Genomic DNA, 16,501 nt, shown 5'->3' with positions numbered 1-16,501 from the left:
TCCCATTTCCCAACAGTCCGGACAAAAAACACCCTGCCGCTGACGGCCAACGCGCGATGCAGTTGTGTAACACCCACAAAAAAAACACTGTTATGTAAAAAAAAAAAAAAATAATCCCACCCACAACCCCTCCACATATGGAAGAGGCTCTTTATTATTGTTTTGCCGGAACGCTGACACACTCATTACAGCAGGGTGGACACTTTGTCCGCAAGTCAAGTGTTCCTGTACATCGTGTATACTGTAATTCATTAATGATTCGCTTGAGAAGAAGAAGAAAAGGGTTGCATACTTACTTTGCCCAATTGTCTACTTCTGTGGCTATCAAAAGACTACACACCCCTGTTCAAATGTCATATTTTTCTGATTACCCCCCCCTCCCCCCACAAAAAAAAAGATCAATCATTCTGAAAAATAATTCCCAACGTGGTTCCAAAAAGCGGTCAGTGTTAGCGCAACAAAAAGTTCAGGCTTCTGCGACTTAGCAAAAAAAAAAAAAAAAAAAGAAATGTTTATTAAAAATGTCAGGAAAAGCCTATCGGAGCATCTGAACTTTCTTTGAAGTTCATCACAGGCACTAGAAACTGTTATTTTACTTTCCCTCTCTAAAACGTGTACACATTGTAGGTCACATTAATAATAGAAAAACGTTTGAAATCTTGGTCTATCTTCATCTCTTTTTTTTTTTTTCAATCAATGAGTCAATCAATAATTGAGGGATTTGAACAGGGGTGTGTAAACTTTTCATACCCTCTGTGATTGAGGATCATGAAGGTGCTTTACAGTCATTGTTTTCATGAGCATCATCATGATTTTTACATGGACACGTCATTCGGAGATTTACTTTCATACAACGTTTGAAAAAAATATGTAGAAATAATTATAATGTGTAATATATATTATAATTATAATATAAGAAATATAATTATAATATATATAATATAATAATAATTATAATAATACAACACGCTGTGAAGACCCCTCACGGGACAAGCTGAAAGGAAAAGAAGAATTATAATGAATTCAACTAATTTATTTTTATATTAATAATGTTTTGTTCATTTGCCAAATATGTATAAATCACTACATTAAATATTTGGATTTTATTAATATAGTATTTAAAATTCTTAAATGTTACTTAATATGTAATTAAAATGAATTAAGTATGATAAAATAAATGGAAATATGTATATGCTCATATAAATATATGCAAAATGACATAAATGAATACAGTGTATACAGTAATATATATGACACTAATAAAATTAATACTATTTATTCATTCAATCTCCTAATGTATTTATTTAAATTATTTCACTTACAATAAAATACTCAATTATTCAGTGACAACGCAAGAGAAATAAATTAATTTGAACTGACCAGTTTTTAGGGTGACAAATATTTGAACAACAAATTGCAAATACAGAACTCTGGAAAGTGTAAATATTTGGATGAGGGAGTGAAGCAATGCAATGCCCTCAGCGCAAAGTTTTGGAAAGTTCTAAGAGCGCTGAAGCTGACGTAACGCAGAACCCATCCGGGACATTCTTATCAGTGTGGCGATGTCATTTGATGGCCAGGTGCGACCTACTTGCAGGCAAATGGAAAAAAAAGGCAGGTTAGGCAAACGAATGTTATCATGATTTTCCAATCCCAATTTATGGTTTTGTTTTCGTCTGGCTGATTCGAGTCAAGACATACGGAAATCTAGGACAGCGACGAGGATGACTCATTTTTTGTATTTTTTAAATTAAGTGCAGAAATTAGTTGACGGAAAAATTACACCCCCCCCCCCAAAAAAAAAAAATATTGAAGTAGTCCAGGCTCCATTGATTTTGTTTTAGTCTGATTTAAGTCAAGCCGTATGAAAAGCAATGATACGGAATTATGTGATATATATATAAAATGGTCACATAATTATTATAATTGAGCCGCTGCAAGCTACAGTGGAGTAACTCCTAATGGGATTATTTTCACAATATTCCAAAAATGAAGGAAAGAAACTTTTACTTAAAAATACATTAGTTTGCTCCTTGTTTTTTTTAAATATATGGTGTTAATTCATCAACAAAAACACAAAAGTTACCATTATTAAAGATCCTAAAATTTAAAAAAAGAATATTTCTCCATGATTTCCTGTGGAAAAAAAAACTGAACAAATCGGAAGTGTCCTAACTAGCGTAAAGAATTCTTATTTAGTGCTTTCTTGACAAAATGTGCGAAGTCAAATGTAAAATAAATGTGAGTTCCTGTTGTTAAAGATCATTTAAAACAAAACAATAACACAACTGTTTAGTTTTTTAAATTGCTTTATGGTTTTCGAAAAGTTCAAAACGGAACCGGATATGCGCCGGCTTACGTAACATTGCAGCTTTCTGGGACTCGCGGGTGCGTTGCCCAGTCATGTCCTTCAGCGAGCACGGTCACGTGTGCTAGTGACAGTCTTCAGCGCGTCTCGCAATTGGTCGAGACGCTGGCGGTGGCTCCGCCTCTCCCTGACGTCATGCCGATCAGCTGTTTAGGTAAGCCTTCTCACACAACAATAACAAAAGGAGTCGTCGGGGGGAAGAATAAACAGCAGCCGATGTGAATGTCCTAACGTTACCCCCTTTCCTACTTTATTTCTTCTGCGAAGAAAGCGTCGAGTTTTTCATTTTTTTTTTAAAAAGAAAACATACATCTACCTCGCATTCGAGAAGTTTGTCTTTTTTCCACGCCGTCGGCTGATCTGCAGGTGGGTTCTTTGTTGTCTTCAAACACGCCTGACTTAGATTATTGTACGCACTTTCGACACGTTTTTATTATCAACACTCGATAATGTGAAGTTATCGGACATTTATTACGGTTTTACGGTCGATTTGTCGCCGCTCTGTTCGTTGTGCATTTTGTCCCATCGTAGGGTTTTCTGCGCTCTTAAATGCACCTTTTTCCCCGGCGCGTTCAATTGTTCTGTCTGTGCATGATTATAACATTGTTTTCAGATAGACGTTGGTTAGTCCTTCCCCAACCCGTGTCGAATAACAGCCCTCCCCATCCCCTTCTCCTCTTGGTCTTCCCCGCCTTGCTGCAAACCGTTCAAACGGTCTTAGACAAACAGTCTTCTCGACCAACAATTTTAAAAATAATCACTGCCGATAAAATGATCAAGCGGTCCGTGTTAGGACTGGACCGGAAACATGATTAAAATCCGTTCGCTACCAAAGTAACACGGTAGTTCCTACTTATTTTAGCCACGTTTTCCAACGGAATTCGCCTTTGTCAGAGCAAGTCATGCAAGTTTGGTCAGATCATAAGTGACCTCTGATACTGCTTGTTGGGCGGTTTTATTAGAACACCGAGCGTGTCGTGTTTCTTGGATTTGTTTGCTGGTCCTAGGATGTTGACTGTGTGTGGAGGAGGTGCAGCAGATTATCAGCACACTGGGTTGTTGTTCTCGGCGAAGGTGTCGTCGTCCCCCACCCCCATCGTCCAAACGTTCAGATACAAAGTTAATCGACTGCGTCAGGGGGAAAAAGGCTACTTTTAAGTTGACACTGAAATTTACCATTGTGAAGAGGAGGTCGTAAACGAAGCACGAACGCAGTGGACCCGTTGTGCGTTCACGGACTGGCGAACAAATGTTTTTTTTATTAAGTGTGAATTCAGTTACAGGGATTCAAAGCAGGTTGTGGTCCGAACTGTGGCAAAGAACTGTGTGGGAGGAGGGGCGCTCTTCCACCTGTACGAACAAAGGCCTTCTGACGAGTAAACAATCACATCGATGCGGTCTTTTCGATTCTGGTAAACAAAGAACGTGCGTACCGTGAACGTCACGCGAGTTCCGTAACGACGGACGATTTGAACATTCGCGGAAGTACACACAAAGTTCCACATACAAACTTAAAATCACGATATTCCGGTTTCCTGTTTTCCACACGAAGTTGAGCTGAGATGTGGCAACTTAAAAAGCAGAAAAACACCTTTCCTCGGGACAGTGGGTAGCTTTCAATCGTAAATTAGCTACGGGAGTGTTAGCGAACCAACTCGATGCACTTTGTTAGGGTATCCGGACAAAACGAAGCGGCTACACATCTACTGGCAGAGAGGTCACTGTGAGTTTTACCATACAATATCGATTTTTGTGGTTCTTATTTTAGAAGAGGAGGTGGGTTAAATTGAGGTCTGTCGTGGCTTTGGTCCCGTGGTCCTAAACGCACCACAGCTTGTATTAGCCAAGGCAAATCGTGGGTAGTTTACGTACTGCCAAATAAATCCGAGATTTGAGTTGAAGAGTTCAAATTAATGTTGTGGCTTTAGTTAAACCCATATAATTGCGTAGCTGAATGACAGCGCTTTGTCCTCTACTTTGACGACCTGCTGTGAAGAGGTCAGCTGTGCGTGTTTTCTATGTACTGCTGCTGAATGAAACAGGGTCTTTTTGTCCGCTTAGCAGCTGAAGGCGTTGCAGCTGCGGACAGGAGATTAATCCTTAATGTTTATAACACAAGCGAGGGAAAACTCTGTTGGAATAAAGCCTGGTTTATCCTAGTGCACTATAGGTGCAAATCTGCAGTAGAGAATATTTAAAAGCACCTTTTAGAGCAGGGGTGTCAAACTCATTGCACTACGGCCTCGGTAGATGTCATGTGAGCCGGACCATTAAAATTATACCATACTCTGCTATAAATAACCAAAATATCATTTGCTTTATTTTGGTGTAAAAGAAGCATAAGAATGTTAGGAAAATGTTAAAATTTAATGAACATACCTTTTACAAAACATTTCATGAAATACATCAGATTTCCTTAGACAAATATGTGCAATTTGCGTTCATTACTCATATATGCGTTGCAAACAAAGGCACAAAACTTTTAACAAGTAATTGGTATTGAAAATATCGTAATGCACTTTAAGATGAAATGAGATTTCTAAAGAAATTTTAAAACCATTACACATGTGCATCCAAAATCTAAATTTAATCCCTGCGAAACTAAGGAGAGCGCCATTACATGTGTAAAGAAGTATTCACATGTCCTGTAAATGTGTAAACTTCACACATGAAATACACATACAATACAAAACTCAATATTCATGGAGTTGCATGAACAGTAGAATTCCACTGTACGTTTTTGTCATGAAGTTGCTGACTAACATTAAATTGCACATTTTTAAAATCACAGTGAGGATTCATCTTCACAGAGCTGTAATTTTGCAATGCAAACAGTATCTAAGGTAGCATTTTAAAGGCGTTAGTCTAGTCTGGACTTGTTTTTGTTCCTTATACGTGCTATCTTTTGGCCTGTACAAGTGCATGCTGTTGTCTACTTCTCTAATCAAAACAATGTTGTCTTCTACTCTGATCAAAACAGACGGACAATCCATGAAATGCATCTTATTAAAAATATATTTTTCGCTTTTAAATTGTCCCGCGGGCCGCTTATGGCCCGCGAGCCGTAGGTTTGACACCCCATGTTTTAGCTTGTCTTACTGATCCTACATGCTTTAAACCCGTTTAAACACACTTTTTAAAGTACAGTATTTCTGAGAGCCTGTTGTCACTCTCGCTGTCAAGAAATGGGAGACTTGTGTATTATCACTTTGAGGAAACAAAAGAAGACGCATTTCCGGTTTTCCAAAAGAGACACATGGTTGCTTTAGGCTTTTTTTTTGGGGGGGGGCAATCTCACGTGAAATCTACTATAAAACTGGCACAAACGAGAATAGAACATTGGATATTTCAACGTGAAAAAAATGCTTAACCAAACTTGGTAGCTTAATGCTAATACCGGCCAAAATGCTGTAAACAGACTAACAGGAATTAGGGTTGATTCCTGTTGATGTTATGCAATTCTAAAACTTGAAACAATGTCTGATTCACACACGCGCAGAGGATCACCAAGTACAAACACATATAAGCCTATAATCTTTCTTCTCTGTGCTGACGACTGTTGGCTATTTTGTGGTGCCACGTTGAAGGTGTTCAGCTCTAAATTTGGACTTGGTGATAGCCCATAAAAACTTATAAAACGTGATTGTTTAAAAAGCCACAATATGAACTGCGATGTACTGGAGGAAGACTATATCGCTAATTTGTGTATTTTTTCTCACGGATGCAAACGGTCACTCGAGCGGAAAAGGTAAGAATGACGCCGGTGGATTATATGTGCCGAGGAAGTGACTTTTACCGGTACTGCTGTGTTACTGGTGTGTCTCAGTGATATTTACTGGTAACTTTTATTTTAACCGACCGTGTTAGCGTTTGTGCTAGCTTTAGCGTGGCGTTAGCACTAGCATTAGCTAGCGTTAAACTCTTTCTGTGTACCGTCTTTATTTGTAAATATCTCGTGTTTCAATGTGGACACTTGCGGTTTTTACACAGCTGGTGCGTATGTATGTACCAAATGGTATTTCCTTTACAGGTGTACTCGGTGAGGCTTGTAACCAGGTGTGGGCTGTAGTTAAGGTAATTGACATTTTCTGTTTATCTTTCAGGTCTCCCGGTTGTTCGGTCTCCCTGAATCCTGCGCCGCTGTCCAACCATGTGCAGCCCCCTGGCTCTCCGATGAGCCGCGACCACGCACCCTTGATGCACTTTAGCGCCCCGGGAGAGCGCCTGCCTGCCCGCAGCTGATGACCGAAGTGCCTCGGCGCCCCTCCGCGAGTCACGCCCGTACCCCAGAAGGATGTTCCAGAGGTTCGCCAGCGCCCTGTTCGGGGACGACGCCGCGCCGGAGCCGAGCCGACGCCACCGCCGCGACGTGGAGCCGGAAGCGGAGGAAGACGAAGACTGGATCCTAGTCAACTTCTTGGGTGAGTCTCATGCTCAAACTTGTGCGACTGGCAACGGCTTTGATTAGGCTGACCCGCTCTATTGTTTATAGTCGTATTTTCCTAAAAGTGGTTAAGTAAAATGAGCAAATCAGCAACTCGTGTGCGTCTTCCTGCGATGTTGCATTACAGCACAGATGTCAAACGCAAGGCCCGGGGCCAGATCTGGCCCACCACATGATTTTATGTGGCCCGCAAAGCCAAAATTTCTATGATTCTACATACAAATTGTCATATATTATAAATGATAAAGTTGAGATATTACAAGCATTCATGTGCTACCAAACGTGAATAGTTGAAAAATACATTAACCTTGATTTCTGATTCCAAACTAGTTCATAAATTCCATCCATCCATTTTCTTTGGCGCTTTTCCTCATGAGGGTCGCGGGGAGTGCTGGAGCCTCTCCCAGCTGTCAACAGGCAGGAGGCGGGGTACACCCTGAACTGGTCGCCAGCCAATCGCAGGGCACATCGAGACAAACAACCGCACTCAAAATCACACCTCGGGGCAATTTAGAGTGTCCAATGAATGTTGCATGTTTTGGGGATGTGGGAGGAAACCGGAGTGCCCGGAGAAAACCCACGCAGGCACGGGGAGAACATGCAAACTCCACACAGGTGTGGCCGGGATAGAACCCGCGGACCCAGAACCGTGAGGCCAACGCTTTACCAGCTGATCCACTGTGCCGGCCTAGTTCATAAATTGAGACGAGTGGCGGTTGCAGCAACATTCTGGAACCATCAAATGTCCCAAAATAGGTCCCAGTCAAAACACATACATAACCTGACCCGTTGTGGCACGAGCCGAGCCGGTTCGGATTCCACAAGCGTGTGAATATTTTTTGTGGGGGGGTGGGAGAAGTGGAGTCATTGGGTGCAAGTGGGCACCAACTCGCTTGACTTGTTTTCATAAAAGAGTGGCCCAGAAGAGAGAAACATGCCCCCATGTAGATTATTTATGGTGTCAAAGATAAATATGGCGTAACTACAGATATTTTTGCATTGGATGTTTTTCGCTGCTGTATCTAATGATGTGTCCTGCGGGTAAACAAGCAGGTGCTGTGGGTACAGAGTTCGGCGGAGGTCAGAATCTAGAATTTAAGAGGTGTGGTTAGGATTTAAATTGGGTTCAGGTTAAGGTTTTAGTGGTTCAGGTTTGGGGATTAAGTATCAGGGATTCTGAGTGTACGTTTACATGTTGGGCGTTAGTTAGGGTTCAGGATTTAAAGGTAGGAGGTAGGTTTAGGAATTAAGTGGCCAAGACTGTTAGAGGTGGTCGTGTACATAATTTGTTGGTGTACCCGATGAAGCGTCTTGTGGGCGTGGCACGTGCCTCCAAACAGGAAGTAAACAGTCAGCAGGGGTTGCGAGGTAGTTGCGTAAACTCTCTGGTCACCTGACTGACAAATTGTTTGTTATTAGGAGGAAAACGAAAACTCCGGAAGATGAAGTCCATAAACGGCGATATTAATATTGTGCTTCCTTAAGAAGCAAAAGTCTGATGAGTTTATTTTCAGCATCCAGCCAGCTGAGCTCTCAACTTCCTGTCTGGGTGAGTCACTGGAGGCAGACACTGGCCTGTTTTAGTGTGTGTGCCTGTGTGTGTTGGCCTCCACGTTTGGCGTCTTTTCAGTGTGCAAAAATAATGAGCGTGTTGGTGTGTGTTTGTAAAGCTGCTATTAGTGAGCCTGTGGTCTGGTTTGGTCACGTGAGGTTTTGGTTGGTCACAATTGAGGGGGAAAAAAAGTGAACACAGCGCCTCCAGTTGCTATACACAAGTCACTGCAATTTTATTCTTTGGAGCACAAAATAATTTTTATTTTGCTTCCCTTGTTTGTTCTACATGTAGTTGTAAAAAGTGTACAGTACTTGAAAATCAAATGTGGTACTTTTTGCTTATTTGCACACCTTCATGTTGAAGTTTTGCAATACTTTTTAGTAATTTTTAATTTTGGCACGAGCTCTGGACTGAATATGGACTGATCTTGTGTATGGGGTTTCTTTTGTTGTTGTTTTTTAATTGTGGCTAACATTTTTAATAGGGTCCTATTTCCCTGTTAATAATTGTCATTGTGTAACGTTTTGTGCTTCTGTTGCAAAACCAATTTTCCTTTTAAGGAATTCTTATTGTGAGTCTGATTAAAATTACAATAAATTGAAAAAAATTAGTTAAAATAATTTGAAATACCATTAGAGGAATACAAATTTTATAAATGAAGCTGACACATTGACGAATAAATACAAATTTCTTTTAAATACATTAAAAATAATGGTACTTCAAATAAAGAAAAGGGTTTCAAATATAAATAGATAACATCTCATTCAATGGATGGAAATTCCATGAAATGAATATTACAGTAAAATTATTTCAAATTCCAATACATTTACAAAAATACATGTAATGTTAGTTGCTGCTTTTTTTATGTAATGGTTGTTTAGTTCATTGAAAATGGCATGCAAAATTACAATACTGTACAATCTTTACAAAAATAATTGAAGTCAAAAAATTTGAAAAAACAAATGGAAAAAAGCCATAAAATAAATACAATTGACTTTAAAAAGGGTATTGAACGTTTACTAAATCGGGTCAATATAATTCAAGATTATCCACATTTAAAATAATTAATATATCTTTTTATTTCCATTTTGGTCAGTTTTTAACAGGCAACATGGTGCCTTTAAATAAAAAAAGAAACGTTAAATATTTTTATTTAACATTTTTATGGCAAGTTCGGAAAAATTGTGACAATTTTGAGTTGAAACGTATCGTACTGAACGGATCGCTCGTTTTTGTGTCGTCAGCTGACAGCTGCTCTAGCCAGCGCGTCGACAGCCTCTCCGGCTCCGCCGTCGGCCGGGAGGAAGACTGCGACGATGATGACGACGACGACCTGGTGATGATCCCGTCCCCCGTGGCCAGCCCCCCAATCCGTTACGCTTCCTGCACCTCCCTCAACTCCACGGCCGACACCGACCCGGACGGCGGCGGCGAAGACGACGAGGGGGAGGAGGAGGAGGAGAGCGACTTCCTGCGTTTGGACGCGTCGTCTCTGGAGGAGAGCTGGTTCGTCACGCCGCCGCCGTGTTTCACCGGCCGCGGGGTCCAGTCGGTCTTGGTGGAGACCAGTCCTCTGGAGAACCTGCTGATAGAACATCCCAGCATGTCGGTCTATGCCCACCACAGCCCCCCCAGGCTCAACCCAACCCCCTTGCAGCGCTCCCTGGACCTGGAACTGTCCGCTGCCCCCAAGGAGAAAGGCAGGCGTGCTCTGGACGGTGTACGTCACAGGTAAGGTTCTCGGCACTTGCTTGATGGGTTTGGGGTTCGGGTTCAGGTAGAAAATTCAGATAGCGGAGTTTGGATTCCGGATGTCGTTGTGTGGTAGTTAAATTTTGTGATTGAGGCGGTTTGCATTAGAGTTCTGGAGTTACGAGTGCTTGATATTTTTGCAAATGTACACAATAATTGTCCGGAATGTGAGCAGAACCGTCCTCATACCTCGTCTCCGCCTCCCTCCTAGGCCAGACGTGTCGGTCCAGCGCCGCGCGGGCCTCCATCAGTCGGCGTGCTACGCGGCGGCGCTTTGCCCCCGCGCAGGCCTCCTCCCTCAGCGCCCGGGCCTCGCCGGCCAGCCGCTGCTGTCGCGCAACGCCCTGCGCCGCCTCAACCTGCTGCACCCGCCCAAGGCCGGCGCCCCCCACCTGCACCAGCCCAGCCAGCGCCACCTTAACTTCTGAGGACAACGCCGTCGCGTCGGCGTCACACAGCAAAAAAACCAGCAGCACGTCCCGGACGCCATTTTAACACCCAAAACGTCTGATTGGGTAAAAAGCATCGTGGGAGGCCATTTTGCGTGTCCTCTCCTTCAATGACTCTTCTTTCTAACATGTAGACTCAGCGCTGTAGGTCACTTTACTCAGAGGCAGGCTCACTTTTCCCCCGGCGCGCCCTGATGATGTCATCACCAGGCGACCTATTTGGATTACTTGAAAACCCCTCGTCACATTTGCAGGCCAGAAAGCGGGGTTCGAGTTACTGGATGCTGGTGGGGTCTTTTATCCACTGTCAGTTATCGTTATGGAATTGAATTTTCCCAAGTAAAATGTACTACTATTCCCCTGCCTGGTCATGTTTTAGCATGATTTGGGGAGCTTCATGTAGTTCTCTTTATTCCCATTGTTGAAACTTCAGAAGTTGAGAACATGCTGCTTAGCGAAATTCTGTAAGTAATCTTTGCCCCCACCTAAAAAAAAAAAAGTTTAGAAGATGGTGGCAGAGCCCTAGTTTTCTATTAGACAGGGCTGTGGCCTAAACAGAAAAACTCAATAGGTGGGAGTTGGGTTACCTGAAAAATATAACACTGCATATCTGCTAATGCACGTTGTTAGGATGTAGCAAAACATCCATCCAATTTTTCTTCAGCGCTTATCCTCACGAGGGTTGTGGGGAGGGCTGGGGCCGATCCCAGCTGTCAACGGGCAGGAGGCGGGGTACACCCTGAACTGGTTGCCAGCCATTCGCAGGGCACTTAGACACAATCACACCTAGGGCCAATTTAGCGTGTCCAATTAATGTTGCATATTTTTGGGATGTTGGAGGAAATTGGAGTGCCTGGAGGAAGCCCACGCAGGCAAAAGGACATGCAAACTCCACACAGGCGGTTCCGGGATTGAACCCGGGACCTCAAAACTGTGAGGCCAATGCTTTTACCAGCTAACCCACCGTGCCCCTATAGCAAAACAATATATTGGATTATTTTCCCCCCAAATGTGTGATTTAGGCTAATGACTCCGGCCAGAGATCACTGATGGTGTAGTGCAAGGGTGTCAAACTCGTTTTTGTCGCAGGCTATATTGTGTTATGGTTTCCCTCAGAGGGCCGTTATGATCTTTCGCCTTAAAATCTTTCACCTCATCATAATTACACGTGAAATTTATGAGCTAGTTTTGGGAATTAGAGATCAAGGTTAATGGGTTTTTAAAATATTGCTGATGCTTGGGTACACAATAATGCTTGCAATATCTCAACATTATCATTTATGACGTGACAATTTGATATTTTGGTATAGTTTTTAACAAAAATCATGGAAGTTCATAATCATAATTTGCCTTTGTGGGTCACACAAAATCCTGCGGCGGGCCGGATCTGGCCCCCGGCCCTTGAGTTTGACACCTGACTTTGCCTGACTTCGGTGCATGGAGTGTGGGATCGATTCCCGCTCGGTGGTGGTGTCGATATGTGCCCTGTGACTGACTGGCGACCAGTTTAGGGGGTAGTATGCCTTTCGCGCAAAGTTAGCTGGGATAAGCTCCAGCCCTCCTGCGACCCTTGTGAGGATAAGCAGTTTGGGCAAAAAAAAATAAATAATGGATAGAGCAACTGCCATCCCGAAAAATGGCAAAACATGCCCACCTGTCTCACTCAGACAGCCGCTGCGGCTTTACACATTCCGATGATTAGTTATGGGGCGGCGTGGGCATGACAGCAACAAGTGCTTTCCACGCAAATGCGGCTTAAAAAAAAAACGAAGCTGGCCACATCATTTTTCTGCAATTCATCTGCCGTAAAATGTGATGTCTTTTTTTTTCCCTCTCTCGAATGTTTTCCGTACAAGGCTTTAATTCTGACTCGAACTCTGCTTGAAGGTGAAAATATCCTCACAACTTAAACTCAAATCAGTGTAAATATAGAACTCAACTGATTGTCCTTATTTTAAAGGAATATTCACTCCAGAGCATCGCGAGGGGATCGATTGAGGTGTTAAAAACTGTGGTCCTGCCTCTGATATTTTGTCATTTTCACATTTTCTTCACATTAAAAAGAGGAAGAAAAAGTTTTAAAAAAAATGTTAGATATCACTCAACTTGCCTTGTTTAACGGTAGCTTTACGATGAATAGAAATGTAAGAGAAAATGTATTTAAAACAAAAAAAAAGTCCAAAATATTTTTTTGAAAAGTTGAAAAACAGATTACATATCAGTATGATGACGTTTGTGCGTGTGTGTTTGCATCAGTCGTGGTGGTAGAATTGTTAGTCCACTAGCGGAAAGAATTTAAAAAAAAACAAAAGAGAAAATTGAAAGAAAAATGTTATTTTTCTGATTGTTTTTTTTTTTTTTTTTCCCTGAATAAATCTGCAGTCCACTTCTCAGGGTCACAACCAATCACTTTTTTACACGGAAAATGCAGATTTACTTGACAGCTGATGAATTTTTTTTTTATTTTTTTTTTCGTTCATAAGACAATTTAGTGTTGGTCCCTGGACTGTTGATTAAGACTCGTTTTCTTTATTGTTATTATGTCAGAATAGTTAAATGACTTGGTAAAAACTAAACCAAAAAAAAAGGGTAGCGATGATCTTTAATCTTTTTGTATGGTATTAAAATGATGTTTGTTTTTGAGCTTGGCGCTCTTAACATGATGAAAAAAAATTTTGAGTAATGCTTTGTTCACGTAGGAAACTGTATCCATGTTTGTTTGTTTTTTAACTTTTAAATATAATTTCAGTTAATATGAAAGAAGTGGGCAGAAGTGAATGGGCTTATGGACCATAAGGCGTGTATACTAACTATAATCCTGCCTGTATGTACTCGCGTATTTAAGATGATTTTCCCTAAAATAAACAGTTATGTGCACATTTTAAGCAGATGACAAAGAAATAACAAATCAGGACATGTCTGTCATCGGCAAGGGAATCCCGATGAGGTTTCTCCGGTGCATTTGGAAGTTTTTTTTTCATCATTTCTTGAATGTCTTGCTAATTCAGCAATCTTTTTCTTGCGTGTGTCATATTTGTGACAGAAGGGATCGCAGGTTATTCTTTTCGATCATTCTGTCGTCCTGAAAACAAACAGGGATTTCTTGTTGTTTATTTTCATGTTCAATGCCTTGAAAAAAAAATTGTGCATCATCACGTGCCTTCCGGGTTGAGATGTTTTTATGACAATGCATCAATGAAGAACTTGGCCTTTTTTTTTTTTTTTTTTTTTTTGCCCCGTCTTTGTTTTGGAACATTCTTCAAGAAAACAAATGACCCAAACGGATGTCAACTATGCACCAGTCTTTCTTTTTTTTGTGTGTTTCTAAAGACTCAAAAGCAACCAGACAGAATCATGTAGCAAAACCTCATTTTTTTTTTTGTTTATTCATAAGTGTGAAGAATAATACGGTATGTGGCATTTTTACTTGTATCCCCCCCTCCCATATACACACACACACACACACTGAGTGTTACACGTTTTTGTTGTGTAGTTTACTGGAATAATACCGCACTTTGCCAAAAGAAAAAAAAAAAACATAAAAATGTAGGATTTGTAAGGTTAACTTTTTATAAAAATGTATCTACATATCTCTTCTGTATTTTGTATATATATGATTGTTCAATTCACTTTGCTCGGAAATCTGTTATGTGGGGTCGTCTGTTTTCAAACTGTAATAGTTCCGACGTGTGATCTCTTACTAGTCGCAAAATAAATGTTTTCATACTCAACGTTGCTCATTGAAGTGTTTTCTGTGGTACCTTTTGGCAACTCGTGGTCAATTTACTGCAAATGTCGAATATGATTCTTTTTTTTGGTTTATTTTTTTGTCCATGTTTGTAAGTGATTTTGAAGATGAATGAATGAATGTCACACTTTAAAGGTTTGTCATCATCCATCCATTTTCTTTGCCGCTTATCCTCACCAGGATCACGGGGAGTGCTGGAGCCTATCCCAACTGTCAACGGGGAGGAGGCGGGGTACACCCTGAACTGGTTGCCAGCCAGTCGCAGGGGACATAGACTCACAGTCACATCTAGGGGCAATTTAGATGTTACATGTTTTTGGGATGTGAGATGAGAAAACCCACCCAGGCACGAGGAGAACATGCTAACACCACACAGGCGGGGCCGGGATTTAACCCGGGTCCTGAGAACTGTGAGGCCAACGCTTAATCAGCTAAGCCACCCTGCCACCAGTTTCTCATCAAACAAATTTGAATAGTAGTCAAAGACAACACAAGTAAACACAAAAATGCAGTTTTAAAATGGTTGTTATTATTAAGGGAGAAAAATAATCCAAACCTACGTGGGACTGTGTGAAAAATGGCTTTACTCACTCCCATTCCACCGTTAAAACGTAACTGGTTTATCACACCCGAGTTCAATTTGTTGGGCCACAACCAGACCTGATACTGCCACATGTTATTAAACAAGAAATCACTGAAATGGGACCTGCCTGACAAGTGAAGCAGACCAAAAGATCCTCAAAAGCAAGACGTCAACATTCGTGAACAAATAAGAATGGAAGCAATTGAGATTTTTCATTCGGGACAAAGTCATGAAGCCATTTCTAAACCTTTGGGACTCCAGCAAACCACAGCGAGACCCAATATCCACAAATGGAGAACCAAAATTACCCCAAGAGTGCAGTGACAGCTCATGCAAGAGGTCACAAAAGACCCCACAACAAATCCAAAGAACCATAAAGCTCACTTGCCTCTGTTAAGGTGAGTTCTTAATGACTTCACCGGAAGAAGAAAAAAACTGCGCAAAAAGCCTGCATGGCAGAATTCCGAGAGGAAAACCATTACTGAGCAAAAACAACATTGAGACTCATCTCAGTTTTATCAGAAGACATCTTGACGATCCCGATAACTTTGTGGAAAATACTCTGTCGTCTGAGAAGACAAAAGGTGAACTTTTTGGAAGGTTTGTGTCCCATTACCTCCGTTATTAAGCTAACATTAATTAACATTACATTACAAAAAACATCAGTTCTTCTTCTTCTTCTTCTTCAGTACAACAGTAAAATATAAAACTCCACAAGGATCTATCTATCTATCTATCTATCTATCTATCTATCTATCTATCTATCTATCTATCTATCTATCTATCTATCTATCTATCTATCTATCTATCTATTAAAATCATCCCTCTTTGCCATATAGCAGCCATATACTAAAAAAAATCACTCAAGAATGCACACATACACAGAGCACCTATATTGACTGTAAAACTTTTATCCAGTCATAACCCTTCTCATATCCCATTTATTAAATATGCAGTGTTTTTATGTCACATTTTATGTCATGCAAGTGTAACAATTTAGAAATACCCCCCCCCCAAAAAAAAAAAACAGGAAACTAAAACTACTACAAACTTTGCGATTTTAAGTAACATTTTGAAACTGTGCGATATTTAGGCAAAATTCCAAATGTTATACAATAACCAATACATAAAACACGCACACACACACTGAGTGTAGTTAATGGGTGTGTACACGAAGAGTTAATGTGTGTGTGTGTGTATATCTATCTATCTATCTATCTATCTATCTATCTATCTATCTATCTATCTATCTATCTATCTATCTATCTATCTATCTATCTATCTATCTATCTATCTATCGAATATTGTGGAAGTGATGTCACTTACTACCTTTTTCATCAATATTTTGTCAACAACACGGACTCACGTGGCTCAAACGGCTGAAAAGCTGTTTATATTTGTGCTCCGGTACTAGAGTTATATTAAAACTGTGTTCTACGTCGTAAAAAGTAGATTTAATGTTCAAAAGTCCACATTTTCACTTTGTTGACAACTTTGACAGCCGCTCCACGTGCTCGCGTGTTTACATTCACACTGGGGAGTCACGTGAGCACCAGGGCTCGTGCTCCCATTGGCCGAGGGTCGGGTCGACCCCGCCCCCGA

At 41.0% G+C, this 16,501-nt stretch overlaps 1 protein-coding gene across 5 annotated transcripts; it reads left to right on the top strand.

Annotated features, from left to right (window-relative positions):
* The first annotated feature begins 2,348 nt into the window (after window positions 1-2,348).
* tp53inp1 (tumor protein p53 inducible nuclear protein 1) lies at window positions 2,349-14,293 on the top strand. Of its 5 annotated transcripts, none has more exons than XM_061820548.1 (4): window positions 2,349-2,522; window positions 6,472-6,789; window positions 9,612-10,098; window positions 10,331-14,293. In XM_061820548.1, exons 2-4 carry the CDS (start codon window positions 6,663-6,665, stop codon window positions 10,545-10,547), a joined length of 831 nt encoding a protein of 276 aa, XP_061676532.1. In that variant the 5' UTR covers window positions 2,349-2,522; window positions 6,472-6,662; the 3' UTR covers window positions 10,548-14,293. The 5 variants fall into 5 exon arrangements, with proteins under 5 accessions (XP_061676532.1, XP_061676528.1, XP_061676531.1 ...); XM_061820544.1 differs by lacking the exon at window positions 2,349-2,522 and adding an exon at window positions 2,538-2,734; XM_061820547.1 differs by lacking the exon at window positions 2,349-2,522 and adding an exon at window positions 3,051-3,780.
* The last annotated feature ends 2,208 nt before the right edge of the window (window positions 14,294-16,501 follow it).

Source organism: Syngnathoides biaculeatus, chromosome 5 (genome assembly GCF_019802595.1).
Source record: "Syngnathoides biaculeatus isolate LvHL_M chromosome 5, ASM1980259v1, whole genome shotgun sequence".
NCBI lineage: Eukaryota > Metazoa > Chordata > Actinopteri > Syngnathiformes > Syngnathidae > Syngnathoides > Syngnathoides biaculeatus.
The sequence above is the reverse complement of the archived record's forward strand: the minus strand, read 5'-3'. Positions and strand labels throughout refer to the sequence as shown.

Coding starts and splice junctions, on each gene's coding strand:
- tp53inp1 (XM_061820548.1), top strand. CDS start 6,663: ATGTTCCAGAGGTTCGCCAGCGCCCTGTTCGGGGACGACGCCGCGCCG. Junction 6,790..9,611: donor GATCCTAGTCAACTTCTTGG/GTGAGTCTCATG, acceptor TTGTGTCGTCAG/CTGACAGCTGCTCTAGCCAG. Junction 10,099..10,330: donor CTGGACGGTGTACGTCACAG/GTAAGGTTCTCG, acceptor CCTCCCTCCTAG/GCCAGACGTGTCGGTCCAGC.